Source organism: Numenius arquata, chromosome 22 (genome assembly GCF_964106895.1).
Source record: "Numenius arquata chromosome 22, bNumArq3.hap1.1, whole genome shotgun sequence".
NCBI lineage: Eukaryota > Metazoa > Chordata > Aves > Charadriiformes > Scolopacidae > Numenius > Numenius arquata.
Genome location: NC_133597.1, coordinates 6,028,808 through 6,051,533, shown reverse-complemented (window position 1 = coordinate 6,051,533; position 22,726 = coordinate 6,028,808). Strand labels below are relative to the sequence as shown.

The 22,726-nt window shown below is 45.8% G+C and overlaps 1 protein-coding gene across 1 annotated transcript in view; it reads right to left on the bottom strand.

Annotated features, from left to right (window-relative positions):
• ZBTB44 (zinc finger and BTB domain containing 44) overlaps positions 1 to 21,364 on the bottom strand; it is a 41,428-nt gene extending 20,064 nt beyond the window's left edge. The window contains exons 1-2 of the mRNA XM_074162361.1: positions 21,212 to 21,364; positions 967 to 2,036 (exon numbers count right to left, since the gene is read on the bottom strand). Of these exons, the coding sequence (XP_074018462.1) occupies positions 967 to 1,984 (1,018 nt within the window). The 5' untranslated portion in view covers positions 1,985 to 2,036; positions 21,212 to 21,364. The remainder of the gene's footprint in view (positions 1 to 966; positions 2,037 to 21,211) is intronic.
• Between the last annotated feature and the right edge of the window lie 1,362 nt (positions 21,365 to 22,726).

Here is a 22,726-nt window from a genome sequence, read left to right as displayed (position 1 = left end):
AACCAAATCCCAGAGAAATGGAAAGATTCTCAATATTATGACTGTGTGGTTTTGTTTTCGTCTGGGGCACGAAGATGACAGTGTTCCACCACTTATTTTGCAAATTTTCTTACAAAGGCTCTCTGTCATGATTATACAAGATTTTATGTCTGATGCAAAGAACCATTCTATGCCTTTGTGGCTACAGCCACAAGTCTTTCAGATTTGGTGTTGCAGCTCAGTGGAGATCATGCCTTTTGACACCACTGAAAACAGAATTGTTTTCCCCAGTCAAGCAACTAGAGGTGAAAAGGGATTATCAATCTCCTCTGAATAAGCAGGTTTACCAGCAGGGTTACCTTTCTTAGCTGCCTTCTGCAAAGTTATTTAAAGAGCTCCAAGTCCTGTCCCCCCATCAGGGTTTATATCGCAGAATCATAGCATGGTTTGGTTTGGAAGGGACCTTAAAGGTTATCTTATTCCAACCCCCTGCCCTGGGCAGGGACACCTCCCACCAGACCAGGTTGCTCCAAGACCCCTCCAACCTGCCCTTGAACCCCTCCAGGGATGGGGCAGCCACAGCTTCTTGGGGCAACCTGGGCCAGGCTCTCACCACCCTCACACCAAAGAAGTTCTTCCCCACATCTCAGCTCAATCTCCCCTCTTTCAGTGTCAAACCCTTCCCCCTCCTCCTATGGCTCCCCTCCCTCATCAAGAGTCCCTCCCCAGCTTTCCTGGAGCCCCTTGAGGGACTGGAAGGGGCTCGAAGGTCTCCCTGGAGCCTCCTATTCTCCAGGCTGAACCCCCCCAACTGACAACAACCCCAAATGTTATACGTAACATTTCATAAAACAGGAGGGAAAAAAAAAAAAAAAGCAGTTTCACAGAAGTAAAGCACAAAAACACATGAAGCATATTTCCTCCAATAAAATCACAACTGCACACATGCCGATTGGTACATATATCTCACCCCAGAAATGGTCGTACCTATAGAGGAAGACTGTGGGCTGATCAGGAGATCTTCCTGCACTTGCTCGCTCCCCGGGACTGTCTGCTGATCGCTCAGAGAGCTCTGGGATGCGCTAACGGGCTGCGATACTTCCTCGTGAACCTCCTCGTCGCTTAGCCTTTCCACTTTGACACGCACGTCTTCTTCGATCACAAGGGGAGAACTGGCTTTTGTGCTCTCACAAGTCACGTAATCCGCAATTCTTCTGTTGGACTCGGAGGGCCCAGGCATTTCCAAAGTCCTAGAGTTCTCCGCCTGCTTCGCCTTCTCAGATTGAAGTCTTCGATCAATTCCAAAAGGAAAAGTCCAGGGAAAAGCTAAGGATGAGTCCACGGGCTGATTTCTGGACTCCGGGTAAGAAGTTGAAGGGTTCAGCACTTGGGGGGAACTCGTTTGTGTGTTACACTTAAGGGGGCTCTCGGGAGACATAACGATGTAGCTTTTGCGCTTTCTTCGGGACTCTCGGCAAACAGGAATGGTTCTTTCCACCACACTGCACTCAGAGGAAACTGGAGAAAGGCTGCCATCTCGAGAAGTGAAATTGCAGTTTGCGCTGTTCTCCTGCCCTGCGTCCAGCACCTTCTCCTGCTGGCTGTTAGGCGTATTCCATAAAATGCTGGACTTCATGAATTCGGAGCACGTGCTGGCAACGCTGAACATCTGCATGTAACTGGCCGCAGCCAACACATCAATAATGTTTTCTGTATTAATAGATAGTGTCGCCGTGTAAGCGTATTCCAGGAGAGGTATAAACCCTGTCACTGTCACGTGGTGAAGGTCTAACACGCTCTTGCTCTCGTCTTCTGCTTGGCCGACGAGTTTGGAACGGAAGAAGTCGCTGCAGGCTGCCAAAACCACCTTGTGCGCCCGGAAGATTTTGTCCTGGACGCGGATGGTGATGTCACAAAAATGTCCATCGTTGCGGAGCATGTTCAGCTTTCCCAGCATCTCCTGACTGTGAGCAGGGGAATTATGAGTGAAGGTTTTAACACCCATTTTTTCACCTTTCTGCTAGCGTTTTTTCCACATACGAGAGATCACAGGTATCCTAAAACAAAAGAGGAAAACCGTCATTTTCATCTCTGAAAGCAAAAGTGAAGTGGCCTCATGATTATAAGGCTCTGCATGAAGAAAATTCAGCCCAATCCTCTAGGGTCGGGTTTTTCTAGGATCCAGACTGCACAACAAACTCTACAGAAATGCAATTACCTACTTATAATTTTCAAAACCACAGCTGAAATTATTTGCAATCTATCACTAATATCATCTTCCACATGTCTGCTACTGCCCACTCAAAACAAATTCCTAACACCGTTTAGAGAAAAACAAATGTCTGTAATACTGAAAAGAAAGCGGTTTTGAAACTATCACCCGCGCAAGAAACCTATATTTTTATTTTCTGAGCTCAGGAAACTATTGCTCAGGGTTCTTAAACCTGACAGGCTTTGTCAAATATTTCTTTTCAGTGGAAAAGACATTAGCTTGGGTTCACTTACAAGTGTGCAGGAGCAAGAAAATCTCCCAGAGAAGGTATTTAATACCAGGAAAGCTTTGGAGAAACTACAGCACGAATTTTCAGACAGAGTTCAAGCTAGTAAACATAAAATAACAGTTGCCAATAGCTCTGCTTTCCCGCTGTAGTGCAGGTACTGATTGCCTAAAGCTGCTTTTAATAAATAGGTTTGGACTAGGATGAGAAGTTATTGAAAATTCCTTCAAAAACACAATGGATTATAAACCTCAAAGGAAAGTTTAGGTTTAAATCAAATACACACAAATTGATTTTTTCATATGTGATAAATAATACAAGGAAGGCAACTTCTTTCTTCAGAAAAATAGAAAACTGCCTTCTTGGGGACCAGATCTCTCCTACGTGTGGGAGCAAATGCATGTTTTTTGTGGCAGGTCCTGAAGGAGCAGCAAGGACCCCGTGCCCCACACTGTCTGTAAGTTTTAAGGCTGCAGCAGTATCTGAAAACTAAATGCCTCTGATTTGAGGAGGATGAAGCTGATCCTCAAATCACTCCCTCAAAAAAGCCTGTGCCACGTTACATGCGGTGTGCCCAGCGATCCTCTGCCCCTGCAGTGGAACTCCTGCGGCCACCAAAGCAGAGTGGAGCGTCTCCAAACAAGGAAAAACAGTTCCTGGGTTTGCTCCAATTATTTCTGAATTATTTCACTGTCAAGGAAACATAAGCCACCATGTTTCACCTTCTTAACTTAAGCCCCCCCCAAAGCTTCCATGAAAAGTCTTCTGTGTTCCCCATGACTCAGACAATTAATGTGATATAGAAATATCATCTCAGTAAAGCTGGTGGTTAAACATCAACAACGTAATTGGATCTGATTATTTCCTGGAGTCAGCCAAGTTCTTCACATCATCCTTTTCTTTTCCCTCACATGCACGCAAAAAACATACCACGCTTGCAATTTGCCTGTGTGGAGCTTTGCAGATACAAAGAGCACGGCAAGTTTGGAACAACTTATCACAAATCTCTCCAGTCTTAGCACGCATTCGAATGGCAGCTGTCAGAGCCTACCTTGTTCTACAGACATTTACACTTGGCTTCTTCTCGTTCCTACGATTTCACTTCTGATACTGCAAACCCTTTCAGACAGAGGAAAAAATATCTGAGAGAACAGATTAACGAACACTTAATATATATAAAGTCTGAGTGAAACTATAAAGGCCATTTGGATTTAAACTGAAATTTCACAGTACTGCAGAGGAAGAAGTGAAGCACAAGCAAAACACTCCCTTCAGTGAAAGAAAACATATCGATCTCAAGAGGCATCTGAAGATCCAGACTGTTTGTTCTCCAGCATGAATCAAGTGAAAAGCATATTTAATTGATCTCGGACCAAAACACTACAGTAAAAACTTGTAACAGCATATTCTAAAATGGCCTTGGGATACCCTTCCCTCTGAATCCCCAGTCGCTGCAGCAATTCCTTGGCACATCAGAAGTCCAGAAGTACTTCTGTTCAGCAACTGGCTACAAAAAGAATAATACATTTACAAGAACTATCAACAATATATCTGGTATTTAGAAATAGTACCAATACATAATCATAATGAAAAATCTAATCAAGAAATACTCCTAATTCTTAAATGCCCAGCAGATCAACCCATTTTCCTTTGCTGTTCATCTGAACACGTAACACTCATCTCTTCAGTCTCTAAGTGGGAGAGCTCTAATCCATTTCCCTCCTTCAGACCCTGCTCTGAACCATTCCTTGTCCTGCTTCCCCCTTCCTGCCCGCCTCTCCCCTCTTCTGGCTTCCTTTCCCCTTCTCCTTTCATCTTGTGCTTCCTCGACCTTGATCTGGTTACAGAATTTAAAATAAAATAGCGGAAGCCAGCGATGTGCAATAAATTGATTTAAATTTATTACAGGAGCAGCGTGCCTGCCATGAATGTGGGATATTGCTCCATTAAGTCACTTCTGTAAAATCACTTTCCCCCTCATTGCACTGACACCACCATTCAAACAAGTGGCTCCTACACAGGCTTCGCTGTGGACAAAGAATATATGCATATACATGCTATTTTCAGAAAAATCAAAAGGGGTGGGCTGAGGAGCGGGAACAATATCAGTTCTTTACAGTTAATGAGGTAGCAAAAACGTCAAATATTTTTAGAAGGTAATTTAAACAATATGAAAATATTTTCCGCATGAAAAGATGAGCGCAGCTGAAGTTCAGCCAGGTTATAAAACAGCTCAATTCTCTTCGTTAATCTTTCAGTGGCAGAGGGCACTTTTATCGCTGCCCTAAGTCACAGTGACGGAAGAGAGTCACTGTCTTATTACCAATTATTAGACAGTCCTCACAGCAGTTGTTAGACCATAAGGTATGGGGTCCTACATTCAGGAGCGATTAAAGAACCATAAACTAGAAGCAAACATACCCAGTAGCTTGGGAGCATTTGGGCTGGGGAGGTCAAGGTGCACACATTAAGTGATAAGTGAGTTGGAGAAGTTGTTTTTCATCTTCAAGCCATGTATCATCAGCGATTCTCTAAGCAGGGACCAGCGTTGGTATCAAAGAAATGGTGGCTTGTTCCTCCTCCCCACACACACACTTACGCCCCGGCCCATGATAAATGAGAGTATTTCAAAGTTCAAGAGAAGCACAGTGAAATTTAAAGACACTTTCAAAAGTTTTAAAAATATTCTCAGCGGGACATTTCAGCCTGTATTTAATGGGTTGTATTCAACTTTGCTGCAGACACTTACAGTTTGAGATAATGCTTTTTCCAGGGTACATTCCTGCACTGGAAACGTGTGGGGATTCACCACCAGAGTGCAGATCCTGGGACAAGGCAAGAATTCAGAAGCCAGCACTTCAGGAATTCCAGGGCGAGGAGAATTTTCTCCACTATTAACCAAAAGCCGTCTGAAGGTGAGTGCTACCGTATCAAAGACTTTGTACAATTCATTTGAAAATTAGTTTGGGTTTGTTTTTTTTTTTTTGAATCCTACAACGAGTAATGTAGACCTGACCTTTAAGTAGTTCAAAGTAATCTTGCCCATTCTTACTGTTTCAACGCTACAGAAAAACAAGTTTTAGCAACAGTTACCAAGTCACATCCACTATTTTGGGACAATGATTAAACACATGTCAAGTTTCTGAGCTTAGAAACAGTAAAGGTGAAAGTGTACACTATGTTGTGTAAATGGAAAAGAAAATGTAACAAGATTGAAAAATATTGCTTATGTGACCTGCCTACTTCAGTGTACCCAAAAATTTGCTTCTTATTCACCTCCTGCCTAACCTTACGGCTCAAATAATTGGTTTTGAAACACAGTACATATAATAATCTTGGGTTTTTAATTTGGAAGAGTCAGAGCAGTAAATTCATAAAGCTCTTCACATTCAGTTTCTCACTTAGCTACAATAGAAGTGAATAATTTTTAGCACCACAAAATTACCAACCCACCATTAACCCCTGTGTCCTGACTTGTGGCCACTTAAAATATATCGTGAAAACACGTACTTCTCTGAAAAGTTCTAAAACCAACAAACTTCAGATACGTAAATGCCACATGGGCTTTAGTGCCCAGTAAAGCTTAGGGAATTCCCACCTCCCTGCTCACCAATCCCTTGGTCACACTCTTACAACTGGGAGGCCACAGCGTAAATCAAATCACTTGTTATCTTTTCTTGAAATTTTATTTGTAACCCAGATTACGTCTCGGGCACTGGTTACAGCACCATCCCACAGACAGCAGTAGTAGCCCAGGCGTAGAAAAATCTTCTGCAGGGATAAACCTGTGACCTGGAAAGTCCTCAAACAGCTCAACCAGGAATGATGTACAGCCACCCCCTTAGCAGAAATATTAGTCTGATATCATAACTTTGACAACATGCCTCATCTCTAACTATTCCTTCCACAGATAATAACTGGCTGCTCCGAGACAGAGAGGAAAAAAACACCACCTTATCTCTGTCAGCATCTCCCTGTGCTACATAGGTACCAGCACCCCTTGCTCCCTCAAACTGTCTAAATTGGTTAGTATAATTAAGTTTGTAATTGAATTAGAACAACTGCTCTTAGCGTGTACTTAACTTCAAGTTTGCTATTTCTATTTCAGAATTGAAACACTTGTGTATCTAAACACGCATCTGTTTCCCTCAACACCAGCTGGCCTAATAAAAGGTACTGTCTCCCACTACAAATCTTGCCTTGCTTCACTCGACAAAACCGCTGGCTGGAGCTGCCAAACCCTTCCTCTTTCAAACCAATCAACACCAATTCCTAAACTTTGTTTAAAACCCTATTTTAAGTCAGGTCAGACACCTAGTTTGAACTCAGCCCACCACTGCCAAGCCTGACGGTATTTATAAAAAAAAAAAAAAAGAGAGAGAAGGGAAACACAAGGTTTCTGTGCTCAAAATTACGTCAATGTGCAGCACTCGCTTTGGTGTACTGGAATTTGTGGAATGCAAACCTGTAACCTTTAGCTGCAGTGGGTGACTGGACCAGGGAAATGAACCGTCCAGATAAGTATGCAGCGTCTCAGAACTCCAATTTCCTCTAGGACAGCACACTTCAAGCTGCAAAGCGCACAAAGGAGCTAGTGTTTAGTTAAATACTTCATAAACACCGCTGTGTTAAAACCTGAAATAGATGCTGAGGGGCAGTCTATAAATGGAGGCTGAGGTGATACCATACCCTGCCAAAAACAGAGGAGCATTCACTACTGGGGCTGACCTGGTCTTTGGTCCAGGAACCAGATTTTCGCCCTCCAAACCGCTCACGCTGAACTATCCCAAGACACTGAAATCACTCCTGTGTCCCTTTCCTCCCAGCTCCACAGAAGATGACAATTTTCAGGCATTTTCTGTTTTAAGGAGTTTGTGGGTGGCTCTTGCTCTCGAGCTGCATGTTGGACAGTCCTCGGGAAGACCTCTGTCTGCCCAGCAAAGAACCAGTGAGAGCGAGATAAGGAACTCCAGAGAATTCCACTTCGGAGTTCTAAGGGTAGAGCAATTTCACACAGCAAGCCGAAGACTTGAAATGCTACAAACCATCTATTTATTGTTCACAGTAATATGCTCCTTCACAGTTCAAGGCATAGAAAAGATTGTGTTGTGCTTTTCCTATGTACTCCAGAAGTACTGCATTTGATAAGGCCATTTATTTTGTAAAAACTGGGGGTTTGGCATACCACTTCTGACAAATTCACATGCCAGAGCTCCTGAGGCCATCGACTCCATCTACCATTAGTGTCACAAAAAGCATTCGTTAGCTTCTTTGTACTCGTACTCGCACACAAGCCACGTTCACCACTTAATTACTTTTTTTTTTTCCAAAGATGCTACAGTGGCAAATGGTTCACAAGCAGCCACCTCCTCCTCTGAAAAACTCCCAGCAAAGAGACTTCCCAAAAGATCTTCCTAAATTTTAGGTACAGCCCCCGAGACGTTGCTGCAGAAGGGTGGCAAGGAGCATTTCAGAACTAGAGTTAAGCTTCATAGAGGCAGATTAAAACACGCTCAGGAATCACAGAATGATATGGGGTTGGAAGGGACCTCTGGAGATCATCCAGTCCAACACCCTGCCAAAGCAGGTCCACCCAGAGCAGGTTGCAAAGGAACGTGTCCAGGCGGGGTTTAAATGTCTTCAAAGAAGGAGACTCCACCAACTCCCTGGGCAGCCTCTTCCAAGGCTCTGCCACCCTCACAGCAAAGAAGTTCCTCCTCATGTTTAGGTGGAACTTCTTATGTTCCAGTTTGTGCCTTTTACCTCTTGTCCTATCCCTGGGCACCACTGAAAAAGACTGGCCCCATCCTCCTGACACCCACCCTTTCAGTATTTTTAAGCATTAATCAGATCCCCCTTCAGTCTTCTCTTCTCCAGACTAAAAAGACCCGAGTCCCTCAGCCTTTCCTCAGCAGAGAGATGCTCCAGGCCCCTCATCATCTTTGTAGCCCTGGAAGGAAGGAATGGTTAGCCCAGGAAGCAGCAATGGTTTCCAATGTGTCAGTGCACACAAATAATTCCAACCGATCCAGGTCTGGGTAAAGAGCCTGCACAATTTTCAGATGAAAAGATGAACTCTATGTACCCAGGCCTCTCACTGTTTAACATTTGTGGTAACTATATTGTGGCAATAAGCTTCCCCCCCCCCGCCCCCGGCCCCTTAAATTAATTTGTAAGGATCTAGCTATGTTCCTTGCCAGCTGAGGCTTACAAAGCCAAAGGATCGAGGCTGCAACTCTTCACAAACTATTATTGAAAAGGTTTGCATGCCCAGAAATCCTGAGCTGCACCAGGATCCACGATAACTTTACTTGCTTGGTACCAACCAAGGTAAAACTCTGCAGGACAGGAAAGAGAGGCAGGTGCAAAAGCACACGTTATTCCTTTATTCTAAGTTCTCTGACAGACCAGGGGGAGTATTTATCTGCAAAAGCCAAGGAGAAAAAGCATCCAACAGCTCCTCTTCCAAAATAATCACTCGGGAACTAGGAAGGCCCAGAGTGTCCATGCAATACCTGCTTCATATTCCTAACACGTCTCTTAAGCTTCCCCAAAATTAAACCCTGTAATAACAAAAAGCAAAAGCTTTAACACGCCATGAGAAGAAAGACGTGTGAGGGCATGGCAAAGTCCTAGATCGCAGTTACAGCACTGACTCACATTATCATTGCTATTGAAAACATTAATCTTTAATGTGGATAGGAAAAGAACGACTCAGATCTCAGATGATGGAAAAGTGGATTTGCGTGACGCAAATCTGGTGGGTGCGTTTCAATTCTCGGAGGTGGTGAAAGCATTGAGACAGGTAGTGGGGTGCTAAAAACAGCAATTTATTCTGCAAAATGGCTTTATTGTAAAATGAGATGGTAGGTCAGCTGCAACAGAATACTTCTGAGAGGATAAAATTAGAAAACATTTACATATACATTTCAAGGGAAAGTTCAGGGTGTCATTTTTGCAGTAACATCGGACTTCTTTCCCCTCACAGCAGAGCACAGACTATCTTAGTCCGGTTTGCATGACTGGAGCTTCAGCTGAATGCTGAATTTAGGAGCTGATACCCCTCCTCCTCGAGATGCCGTGGCTCCCAGCCACTTATCACCCCTGCAATTTATCATTCAAAACCCAGATACTTTTTCTGGCAACTGTGCCTGTTTTTTTAAGAAGTTAATTAGATTAACTTCTTGAGTTACATTCCCATAGAAGAGAGAGTAAAAAATTCAGCGATTCTGGCTTTCAGTAGTAACTGTTACTAGCATCAAGGTGTAAGCTTTGGTCAGAAACTAATGCTGCTGCTGAATGCACCGAACTTGAGCTCTTCACACGCTGAAACACATGGCTTACTCAGTGGGGAGGAAACCGATAGGCATCAGGTATGAAGCTAATGAAAGAGCTCCCATTTCTGTGCAAATTCCAAAACATAGTTACAAAAATTCTCTCTCCTCAGCTTTTGTCAGGATGAGCCCAGGGTTTGCTCACCAAAATCATTTTCTCATCCTCATTCATCACCTGGAAGTTCAACACCTCCAAAGTTTTGACTGAGCAGAGCGTGTTCCTGGCCAGCACCCTTTCAAAACTCCAGTAGCCCGTCCCTCAACTCCCACTGCCCTCCTGGCACGCAGGGCACGAAGCACATCCACTTAGCGCGGCTGGCTTGACTCAGAGCTGAGCTGAACAGAATTGAAGGGGCCTGTGAGAGAAGCCAAATTGTCTTGTTAGAGAACCTGGTAATAGCATATGAACAAATGTCCACTCCGAGGAAGGACGGGGAAAGGCACTGTTCTTGCAATCCACTTCATAAAGCTCCAAGTAAAATGTGTGCACAATCCAGAGTGAGACGACCGAAGTTTTCCTCATGCTACAAGACTGCCTCAGCATATAAAAGCAGGATCTTTGCTGGATACGTGTGAAAAAAGCAACATCTACCACAATAAAAAAAGAGGGGAACATGTCTCCTATTTTTATTTTAGAATATTAAATCCAACAGAAAACATATCACAGAGCTGTTGTTCTTGTACCACAAGGTCCATAATGTAGAAAAAGCTGTAAACCATTAGTTAAGCCATCACTGTTTTTCAGGAGTTGCTGTTTCCACACATAACGTGAAGCGCAACGTGTCTTAGGGATTTTTGTTTTGTTTTCCTGATTAGTCATTTGCATGGAAATGAAGAAGTCGGATGTAAAAATTCAGCAGTCGTGTTCTGACTGTTCTGACAGCATGGCAGGAGAGATCAGGTAAAGAGAGTCTGGGTGCAGACTGACAGAATGAAGTACCACAGCCTCCAGAGAAGCCTATGTTAGAGCCCAGCACACAGCAGAGAGGATGGAAACGCGTGCATCCAGCTTAAGCTGGATCTGTGGATAACAGTGTCTCCACAAGCCTTCAAAAACTTCCCAGTGATGGAACAGAACAAGACACGGAACTTACCAATTTGGGCCAAGACATCTTCCAGCATGTCCTTTGCAGACTGCATCTCTTTGAAAGCCCCAAGCATGTCCTGGAACTGAGAAAGGAGCTTTTCCCGCCCCTGCATCTGGCAGAATTAAGAAGTCATCTGCCTGACCATAATAGATTACAGATGCCAAGGCCACATTCATTAAGATTACCAGCAGCCACATACTTGCAGCAGACTCTCGTGCAGTTCTGCCTTGTCATTTCCTTGTGAAAGTGACACTTCTAGATTTATTCTTGTCCTTTATCATCCTGTATATATGGCCTATAGGAAGCAGCCTGCAAGACTTTCTTCTGACCGATCTCAAATTGGCAAGAGGATTTAATCCTACTGTAAACCTTTCTTTTTAATTTCTATTCCAGGAACTGCACACCACTTGTCTTGGGCAAACGAGAGACAAATTAGAGTTTTGGTTTCCACCACTGACAGACTCACAGCTGTCGTGAGGCAGCTCTGTAACAGATAACCAAAATACAGATAAATCAGGAAATTATTAACTGTGGAAGTGTCACAAAGCTGGAATTCAAGTTGTACATAGCGAAATTTAACCTGCTAAATGGTCCCATTGGCTTCTGGGCAACAAAAACTAGTCTGCGCAGTGTCGTAAATGGCCATGGCCAACAGCAGACCCTTCTGACCGATGGGAGAAGCCGAGAGCTGACAATAGCTTGTAACCAAAAAGGCTTGGGAACCACCGACAGACACGAGAGCTCTATCTGTAGGCACCGAGTGTGCTAGATTAATCCAGCAAGAAGATTAAAGCATAGCTACAACTCCTAGCCCAGATAAAACTTGAAGATTAAAGATCACGTTGTAGGTGTGTAGAACATGTTACCACTCCTTTCATTAGAAGTCAACCTAGAAATGTTTCCATTAGACACGGCTGTTATTACAAACACACAAACCAGTATTTTAATTCTCAAGGAAAAGATGCTGGTGTACCAGAAAAAGAGGCAGCACTGTTCAAAGATTGTCTCATTTTATGGTACACACCTGCCAGAAAGCTTGGCAAGATTAACACTCTGTTAATTTCCTCTCTCAAATATTTAGTGCGGAAGCGCTGATTATTTAAAAATATAGAGATGTTCTCATCTCTCAAAGATACGTGATTGTATACAACTGCAGAAACCTGGCTCAATGAAAGCTACCTGAAGAAAAGAAGAATGAAGAGTAAGAAAACAAACAGAAATGGGACACCACCTGTGTTTACTGAAGCTAAACTATGTCAAACTGGTGTCAAACTAACTTGATAACGTATTTCTCAGCAAAAAAAGGAAATGCCACGTATGATGAGAACTTCATTAAAATGTTTGAATAATCTGACATACAGAGTTATTAGGGAAAACAAGGAGATGAATAGACAAACTGCAGCTAAGAGACTGGCTGAAAAGAAGTAATTCATGTACTTGAAATAACAGGTTAAAGAATTTACCTGTGAAGCTCCACAAGGACTTGTTTTAGCAATGATCTCTGAGTGTTTCCGTAGAGACACTGGCTCAAAAAAAAAACGCTGATGAAAAGGTTAAGATGTATCGTCAGCACAACACATAAAAACAAACGACTGAGAACTGGAGTCCTAGAACAGATTTAAATTCATGGGAAATCCAGCAGTATGAAATTAAAACCTCGACATTATATAAAAGGAAGCTAGTAACGGACTTGAGCCCTAATCCAGAAGTTAGTTAGTTAAAACTGACTTTGGAGAAAGCTCTCCATACTATTAGAATAAATTGAACAGCTAACTGTAAGGCCTACAGAACAACCAGACTATTTTAATATCCGATTTTTTGTCAGATGTTTGTCAATATCTATTTTAACCTCCTGGAAGGTTCTCAAGAGGAGAGTTTTTTTGGTGTGTTTTTCTTCTCTGTGCAGCTTCCCCTTAACACGTCTCTTAAGTAAACTATGCTTAGATGTTTTCAGAGCATCCGATTTATCCAGACGGCGTTTCAGCTAGAAACATGTACTAGCTAGAACTGATAGGGCATACAGTAAATGCACCGATCAGCAAGACAGCTCTTAATCTCAGGATCTAATTAAAAGAAGAGATTACAATAATCAGGGCAGTACAGTACTGCGTGCCATATGTAAACTGTTGATCTGACACCACTGAGTGTTTTTACGCAACAGCTAGAAGACAAGATGTTTCTTCAAACCATTTACCGATACCGAAAGAAGACAGAAGTCATTTTTTTTTAAAAGACTCTGTACCTTTCTACATAACTGGGGTTCCCTGGCTCCAACAAATTCCACGTTTCATAAAACAGCTGAACTCTTAAATAGGATATATCTGGGGAGCATTTAAAACACTAACTTTGCACCATTTGGGTGCAGAATGGGGAAAGAGCTTCAGGAACGCAACCAGGTACAATATTCCGGCTACTCTTTATTCCTAACACCATGCAAGAAACTCCACACATTTTCATGGCCTGTATTTTTTGTCCCCCTCAAGTCTTGTTTTCTCTAGCCAGGGCAGAGTTTTTCAAGTTTTGGTGTGATCATTTGAAGTCAGCTCTTTCAGAGAACAGAATGTTACCATTCACTACTTCAAAGGACTCCGATTTAACTTGTTGCCTTTTTGAAGCTGCAGTGCAAAGGATAAACTTTATGTGCCTAATATAGCTTTCACATGGTTGAATAAGCAAACTAGATAAATGCCACTTTCCCCAGCCTCCAGCACTTTGAACTTTTCATTGTAGGAATCTCACATTAGTGTTCCATATAACACATAAAAGCAAATTTTCAGATAGTACTTAAAACTGAGGCTCATTTAACAATACGAGCTGTAACTGCTAAAAGGTCCTGTTATATATATATATATACTGAATTACGTTTATTCTCATAATAAAAATTAACGTGCAAACTTCGCTGGAGAGAACGTATTGAGATATTTCACAAGAGATTCACTGCCCTGCAGTTTCTGGTTTTCACCAGTGCTGTGAAAAAGCACATGGCCAAACTATTAGATCGCTAATTGAACAGTGGTGTGCCCCGAAAGCACACGCTAGAGATGCTTGTGCCATTAATATATGGGCAGATCTCCGTTTGGGTTGGTTTTACTAGAATAAAAGCAACAAGTGAATTCATAGTCCTCTTCATATCCTCATGTAGGCAAGCCCCACAGCACGTAATCAGATTATACCGAACAGACAGATGCGTACATCCCTGAGGCACACATTCAAATTTAACCACTCTTTCCATGACAGTGTTCATGCATAATTTTTATGTGATCTTAATACCTTCTTTACATTTTTGCTCTGTGCAAATTCAGGTTAAATTTTTCCCAAATTTCTCAGCGTAGACAAGCCATTACATGTCTGATTCCCACTCTGCATAATAAAATGCAAGGCTTGGGTTTTATAATCTTTGGTCTCTAACAGCAGTACAAATGAACACCACCGAAACAAAAAAAGAAGTTGAACATCAAATTCTTCCAAGTACTGCAAATTGGCAAAAAAATACCCATAAAGTACTTTTATTTGTCACATGGCAGCAACCTTCTAGTTTACACTAATTCCAGAAAGTTATTTTTTTGTTTGTTTTACCATGGCTACCCACAGCACTTCAGTCTTCACTTTCAGAAGCTCGGCAAGTATACCAACACAAATTTATGAAAAACATACATCAAAAAGACTACTCAAGCCAAATCTCCCAAATTAGGAACAAAAACAAAACTCTCCAAGCCCTTTTTGCTGGTACCACGTGAAAGAAATATCAAGAAAAACAGCTATCTGGATCTGCATACCAAAATATTCTAGTACGGTTCAAGATTTTCTCGTCAGCACTACTGCATTAAACCCTTAAAGAGACGGAAAAAAGAAACCCTTACAGAAATGGAAAAAAAAAAGAAACGGAAAAACTATCTGTGCTTCCTCACACACGTGTACACCTATTTACAGGACACTGCCAATCCTATACGTGTCTTTGAAGAGAGAAAAGGGCACATGCCTTGTTTTCAGATAGAAAAAGGTGCATTTCAGAGATCATTTTAACCGATGGCACAGTGAAAAATGTGCTTGGAAAAGAAATTATTTCCTCATTTCCTCCAAGACAAAACCAGGGCCTAACCAGGTGTGTTATGCCCCAAGAGCCACCAGCAGCAACCAAACTTCTGGAGCTGAAGGATCCCTCCCCTCCGCTATCACCCCCAAGCTGTGCCTCCCACCTTATTGTGCACGAGCCTTTAATTTTTGTCACTTGGAAATGACAAACCTGTCTCCTCATTTTACAGAAACAAGTGACTGTAACTGCATATCACAATCATTAGCTTTTGTGACAGCCAAATTTGGCTAAGTGCTAGTTTTAACTAGTTCGGCACAAAGCTTAACTGTCAACCCATTCGTTGTTTGAAGAATTCAGGTTTATTACAGTACAATGACAGCTTTCCTTTCTCTCCCTTTTATTCCAGATTAGCAAGGAAGCGTTACACCTTAATGAAATCCGCCTTACTTACAACAAATGGATTTTTCTGCAGCCCAATGCAAATCTTAAATCTCCCTGAAGCACGCTAGCCCCATTAATGCCCCAAGTACTGGAAGCCTGCACTGACAAGCAACACCACGGGAAGAAAAAAAAAAAAAAAAAACAACCTGCATAAAGAGCAAAGGGGAGAGATCAAGGCAAAGTCACACACGGTGTACAATCTGAAGAGGTGAAAAGGCATCGCTAATCCAGACAACGTGGACCGGGGCCAGCTAGTCAAGGTGTCACAGACACATAAACAAGCAGCCACCTTTCGAACGGAAGCGGCTATAAAGAATCCTGAACAAGTTTAAGCGAAGCAGGAATGTGGTTGTGTCATCATCCTTTTAGCACTATGTGTACCCTTTATTTTCCTAATGACTTATTTATGCAGATAAACTTAAATGCCTAAAAGGAGTTCTTCTTGGCCCCGAAAACTAAAAATCCTTGTATTTATCCACAAATCACGTTACCAGGTGAGCAGCAACTACACAGGCTTTCTAACTTTCTTTCCTTGTATGGCCAAACCTTTACTAGCAGAACCATATCCATGGTTCAGGCTGGGAACAAGGAGAGTTTTGTGGGGTTTTTTTAAAACCTCTAGCATCTTTCCCAACATTTCACAGAAATTTCTCAGAGTAGGTCTATCTTAACAGGGCATTTATACACTTTACAAAACCCCAAGATGCTGAAAGAAAACTGCAGAAACTGTCAGACCCACAGAGCTCCAACTCCATGTAAATATCTGTCTCTAAGATGGGATCAACTTCCCCCTTAACCCACCAGTTATTCCCAAACCCACTAGTGATTTCTAGGGTCTCCACGGGACATGACATATTCATGCTTCCAAAAGACTTAACTCTGGCAGGTACTACTTGCAGTTTTTCCATAAAGTACTCTTGGTAACATCCAAATACAAAATGCCACATCAACTACCATCTGTAGCTAGATCACCTTCAGTATCTGTATTTCCATTAAAATAGCTCTCACTACAATTACTATGTTCATTTGTACTTTTGAATAGAAAACATTATACACCATAAATGTTTATAATGTTATCACAGATGAGCTACAAAGCATCCCTTTATTAGAAAGCACCTCTTAATGCTCCGAAAAAATGCTCCTTTATTCAGTCTTCTTGAGTAAAGCAAGCAAACAAGTGTTGTGGTCAAATCACCTCAAAACAATATAGCAGAGCTCAAAGAAAAAAAAACAAAACAACAAAACAAGAAAAGTGATGTAGAACAGCCTCCACAGACAGATGTACCAAATAGACTGGGACAATACAGCTTGGAAAAGAAAAGGAACTCAAAGAGAGAAAACTGAGAGCACAGAGATCTATAAAATTGCAAATGAGGTGGTGACTGGAAAAAGATTCTTTATTCTTTCTCATACTACAAAAACCAGGAGGCACTCAATGAGATTACCATTCATTGGGCTTAAAACAAAACAAAAAAAACACCACCCAAACCCAAGCCCTGGGAATTATTTTTGCACAAGTTGTGGGATGCGTTGCATGGTAAAAAAGCTACAGGTATAAGCTATCCAAAAGGCTGAGGCAAATCCATAGAGGACAAGACCATTATTTTCAGCACATCCCCTCGAGCTCGGGCCACCTCTAAACACTTCCCCGCAGACAGATGCTCCGAGGAACGATTCCTGCGCTGTCTATCAATGCTCTTCCACTTTCCCCCTAATGATTTATTTCTGGCCACTGTCACAGACCACGTGCTGAGCTCAACGCGCTTTTTGCAGCCCTTATTATCCCATCGTTCACGTCCTCTGATAAACATGTTCACATCAAATAATTATTTCCCCAGCTGTAAATTGGAATACATTAAAACCACGCTACCTACAAATAACGCACAGTTTAAGTCACTTCCTTAACTTGATTAAAAGACTTAAATGAAATGTTGAGCGTTTACAATTCCTCTCTTCCCATCCGTATGCGCAAATGCCATTTTAATCGGGTTTGCAGTTTGTTTCCTACCACCACCATTTCATTTAGGCACCTTTTACAAAACAGCACTAGCCATTTGTTTTCAGCCAGTGAAACCATTAGAAGAATCAATTTGATCTCCAAGGCAAGTTAAGAGTAATGGACTTCTATGTTTACTTAGCAATAAGTACACAACGATTTAATTAGATCTATATGCTGTAAACCGCATCTTTCGAGGCAATGGCAGCAGCCACAAAGGGAGCCAGGCGTTTCAACTTCTTACATAAATCAACGTTTTCAGTATTTTTTTTCTGCTTGTAACTGCTGAAACACTAACCATCAACTTCCACATGGAAACATCATTGCAGGTAGAGGCGTATCTCCCACCCAGTTTTGTTCCCCAAACCTACACAACACTTTTTCCAAGAAACAAGCAATTAAGTTGCTGCCCCTTCTCAGGCACACGCGATTCCAAGACTGATGTCATATTTCAAGCGACAGACTGCGAACGCGCTCTGCAACCGTAGCATTTCATTTAGAAGTCAGCACTTGACACGTTGAAGTATTTGGAATTCCTGAAGTCTGGCTGTCTGCACAGTTGCATAATTTGAGCAGGGATAACCTACTTAGAACCGGGCGAGATAGAAGAATGTCAACAGACAATCCCCTCTACGTCAAGGGACATCTCCTTCCTCGTCACGTGCCAGCGAGAGCACCACTGCTTGGTCGCAGTGTGACTTTCTTCTTGCTTAAGCTAGTGGATTACAACGCCTAAAAGGAGCGAAGTTACACAGATCGCCAGATCCTCTCGCGGAAATACACTCAAAACGCTCTCAAAGCCCGCTGAAAAAGAAGTTTACCAGATGTAACAGACAACACCAGTGAAATGAAGCAACCAACGCAAGCGCCAAGTATCCAAGAGCTTCTCCTTGTCAGTGACAAGCCACACGAACACCCTTCACCTCTTAGCACAGGCATCACACTCCCATTCACAAGAAGGATATAAAAAAAATACAAGCCTCCTTCCAGCAAGTCATGGGATACAACCAAAAATAACGCTCGGAGCTTGCTCAGCTTCACACAGGGGGGAAGCTGTATTTGCTTTTGATCCTCTTCGCAAACAGCTGACCGGACCCTCCGAACAGCACACATTTGCTACAGACACCACAGAATGAAACCACCCCTTTTACAAGTTGCCAGAGTTTATGATTAACCTCCTGTTGCAACAAACATGGCAAGGATTCAGTTTCACTTGCTGACTACTTCTCTTACGTATTACAGAAGAAATACATAAGGACACTCCCCCCTCTCCAAACCTCAGGGTCACAAGAGGAGGAATTCTCTCAGCCTGTAAACAAAACCAGCGCGAAACCTTCTGTGTGGGAAAGCCAAGCAGGATCCTCCCTCCTGACAAGTCAGCGTCCATGCAACATCCACCTGGGGAGACTAAAGTAGGGCTGGAAATTCCCTTCCCCTGGAAAGGGACTGCTCGGAGTGTTCGCACCAATTAAAGTTTCGGATTAAAACCAGCTGTTTAAATAGAAGTAGTCCCTAGGGAGAGACACTTACAGCATTGTAACTGGTGTCTGGTATAAACAGTTTTACATCAATGGAGGCATTTATACTGGTAGAGCTGCGTCTAAGCTAGCAGGTTAACACTTGTTCAGCTCTATCTCCTTAAATAGATGCGCTTAAACCCAGGCAAGGTCTCCTCCAGGTGCATCACACCTTGGATCTGCGCTACACAGAGACGTCAAGCGGCAGTAAGAGACCTTGACAGCAGAGGAAAAGCACATCGCACTCGAAATAACCTAAAAGAGTCCTAGAAGTGAGCCCGCGAACCACCTGCGTGAAGGCTGTTCCCACTCCGTGTCACCTTGCAGGGTCCGCAGAGTGGTGCCGCAGGCGTGCCCCGCACATGGTAAACAACACGTCACCAGCTCTACAAAAACACGCGGCTAGAAGCCAGGGATCAACTCGGGAGGTAAACCGGGTGACCCCCACCTAAGTACAAGCTAAGCGTACTAGGCACCCTGAGGATAAATAAAATAAAAAATTAAAAAAAGGGGAAAAAGAAAACCCTTCGTGTCGGGCAGAAGTACAGAGAGAAAGCAGGGACAAACCTGTAAGTGGGAAACCTGAGAAATTCCCCACGTGGGTTTGGCAAAGCAAGGACCTCACGCGAGGAAAATTATGAAAGCAGGAGACTTCTAGAAACTTCAGAACAGATCCTAGGCTGGACAATTTACGTCTATGAGTGGAAAAGAGAATCTGAATGTATTTTAGACCTGTGGTTTCCAACCCGGGACCTGCAGATACCTAAGAAGCACGCAGACTACTTCTTTTTACTCTGTCAGATTGCTCAGCAAAGGAAAAACAAAAGTCAAAGCAAAAAACAAGGCAGGCTTAACCTGACCATATGGCACCGCAGTATCAGCAGGGCACACGAAGAAAAAGGGTTGAAAGTCTCAGTCATGAAACATCTAACAGGCAGCCATGAAGCTCAGCCAAGAAGAGGTAAGAAATGGGTAAGAACGGGTGACCTCTCTGGCACGTGTAGCAAGGAAGTACTACGGTCTGGGGGCAGGCACCGAAACAGCTGCCGCTGGGCGTCTGTGCGAACACGCAAGACATGAAAGGACAAACAGTGGAAACCTTCTCCCCTGGAAGCCCAGAGGAGAAATGCCTGCCTGCTTGCCCAAGGCTAGCGGTGAAATGCTGCCTACACCTTTCCCGAGGTGTGCAAACACGCACAGCGTGGGATGCACCCACTGGCTTTTGGTAGGTGGTCGGTGGGATAACCCCTGGTGTGTATACATACATATCTATATATATACACGTATAGTTTGAGACAGACCCTCTCTCATCAGTGGGCAGAACACGCTCCACAGCACACACAGGAGATGGGCTGGAGCCGTTGGCCCTCAGGCTTTGGTAGAAAATAACTGCGTGTCTATTTGGGTGGAAAAAAAAAAACAAAAAAAAAACCTCAGCAGCTTTTTGTAGGTAGGAAGAAGCCTCCCGGGGTGTATGTATCTAACAGGCTGCGGTGGTCAAGCACGGAGGCATTCCCCAGCACACCTGTGTGGGGAAAGAAGTACAGCAGATTTTGGAAGGCCGCGGTACCCTCGCCCTGTGTGTACGAAAGGAGGCAATAGGCTCTTGGCAAGCAAGAAGCAGACTATATCCCCCCCCCCCGCCCCCAGCATCTGCCAATGTTTATGTTTGTATATAGGAAAATAACCCAAATACATGGAAGGAGAGCAGAGAAACATGCAACGGATCTTGGCAGATGAGCACCATGATATCCTCCTCACGCGTGGCCGTGGGTGCAAGCAGAGGCAGCACAGCAGACCCTGGCAGATGGGCAGTAAAGAATATGAAGAAAGGGGTGTTGTAGGGGGGGGGAAAAACCCAACAACAAAGGGACAGCAAGCTTTGCAGGAATCCCTCTTTTCCTCCCATAAGGCTGCAGTGGATAAAGGGAGGCAGCAGGTATCCCGCTGGGATGCAGGAGACAACACAACTCCCCCTCCACCCCTCCTCCTCCAGAAAACTACATGTTTGCGTGTGCCCGGGCAGCCAAGCGCACCCACGGCCTTCCACAGCAGCGCAGCTCCCTCGGGATCCGCGCAAACACCGCGCAAACGGGCCCGGAGCCGGCTAAACACCCACACACACCCCCAGCCCTACCCCCGGGATAACCGGGGGGTGACAGAAAGAGGGGGACGGACCCGGGGGTGCAGCACTCAAAGACACCACCACCCCCCCCCCCCCCCGCCGCCCCGCCTCTGAGGGGATCCAACGGCCCTGACTGCCGCCCCCCACCCCCCCCCCTCCCCGACCCGCCGCCTCCTCCTCCTCCTCAGGCCCGCGCTTACCTGCGGTCGGCTGGGCCCGGCGTGGGCGGGAGGCCTGAGCCCCCCCCTATCTGGGGCCGCGCCGGGGCCCTGCCTGGGCCATGACGGCGGGCGGGGAGGCGGCGGAGGAGGCGGACGAGGAGGAGGAGGAAGAAGAGGCCGCCGCCTCCCCCCTGAGGTGAGGGGAAGGCGGAGGGGGGGGGGGGGGGGGGGGAGGCGGGGGGGGCCGCGCGCGAGCCCCCCCGCGAGAGGTGGGGGCGCGCGCGCTGGAGCGGCTCGCGGGGAGGGGCGGGGCGGAGGAGGAGGAGGAGGAGGAGGAGGAGGAGGGAAAAGGGGAGGGAAGGGAAGGGGAGGGGGGGGGGAATTCCCGGCGGTCCGAGCTGCCGCGCGCGCCCCGCCGCGCCGCGCCGGGCACTTTGTTTGTGTCCCAGAGTGCACCGCGGCGGGAGGGGGGGCGTGGCCGGCGGGAGGGGAGGGGAGGCGAGGGGAGGGGCGGCGGCGCATGCGCAGTGAGGGGCGGCGGGACGGCGGCGGGACGGGGTATGCGCGGTCCTACCCCCCCCCCCCCCCCCCCCCCTCCCGGTACCGGGATGCTGCGGGGCGGGCATCCTGCCGAGCGGGGGGGGCTCCAGGGCATCCCACCTCCGGTGTTCCGGTGCCTGCACCCCCGCGGACAGCACCGTGCACAACCCCCCTCCCCCGGTGCACCCCCGGGGCCGGGACCGTGCATCCTAACCCCGGATCTCCTGGTGCCTGCACCCGCGGGGCCAGCACCGTGCATCCCACCCCCCCCCCTCCCCCGGTGCTCCGGTGTGTGCACCCCCAGAGCCAGCACCGTGCATCCCATCCCCCGGTGCTCCAGTGCCTGCATTTCCGGTGCCCAGGACTGTGTATCCCACCATCCGGTGACCCGGTACCTGCACCCCCGGGGACAGCACCGTGCACATCGTGAACAACCCCCCTCCCCCGGTGCATCCCCGTGGCCAGAACCGTGCATCCCAACCCCCCGGTGCTCCGGTGCCTGCACCCCCGGAGCCATCACCGGGCATCCCGCTCCATGTTACTCCGGTGTGCGCCCCCGGGGCCAGCACCATGCATCCCGGTACTCTGGTGTGTGCACCCCCGGTGTCCAGGATCGTGCATCCCACCCCCCGGTGCTCCGGTGTGTGCACCCCCGGGGCCAGCTCCATTCATCCCCCCCCCCCCCGGTGCTCCGGTGTGTGGACCCCCGGGGCCAGGACCGTGAATCCCACTCCCCCCCCACACCCCCCCCCGGTGCTCCGGTGCCTGCACCCCCGGAGCCACCACCGTGCATCCCGCTCACTGGTACTCCGGTGTGCGCCCCCGGGGCCAGGATCGTGAATCCCGGTACTCTGGTGTGTGCACCCCCGGTGTCCAGGATCGTGCATCCCACCCCCCGGTGCTCCGGTGTGTGCACCCCCGGGGCCAGCACCGTGCATTCCACTCCCGCAACCCCCCCCCCCGGTGCTCCGGTGTGTGCACCCCGAGGGCCAGCTCCATGCATCCCCCCCCCCC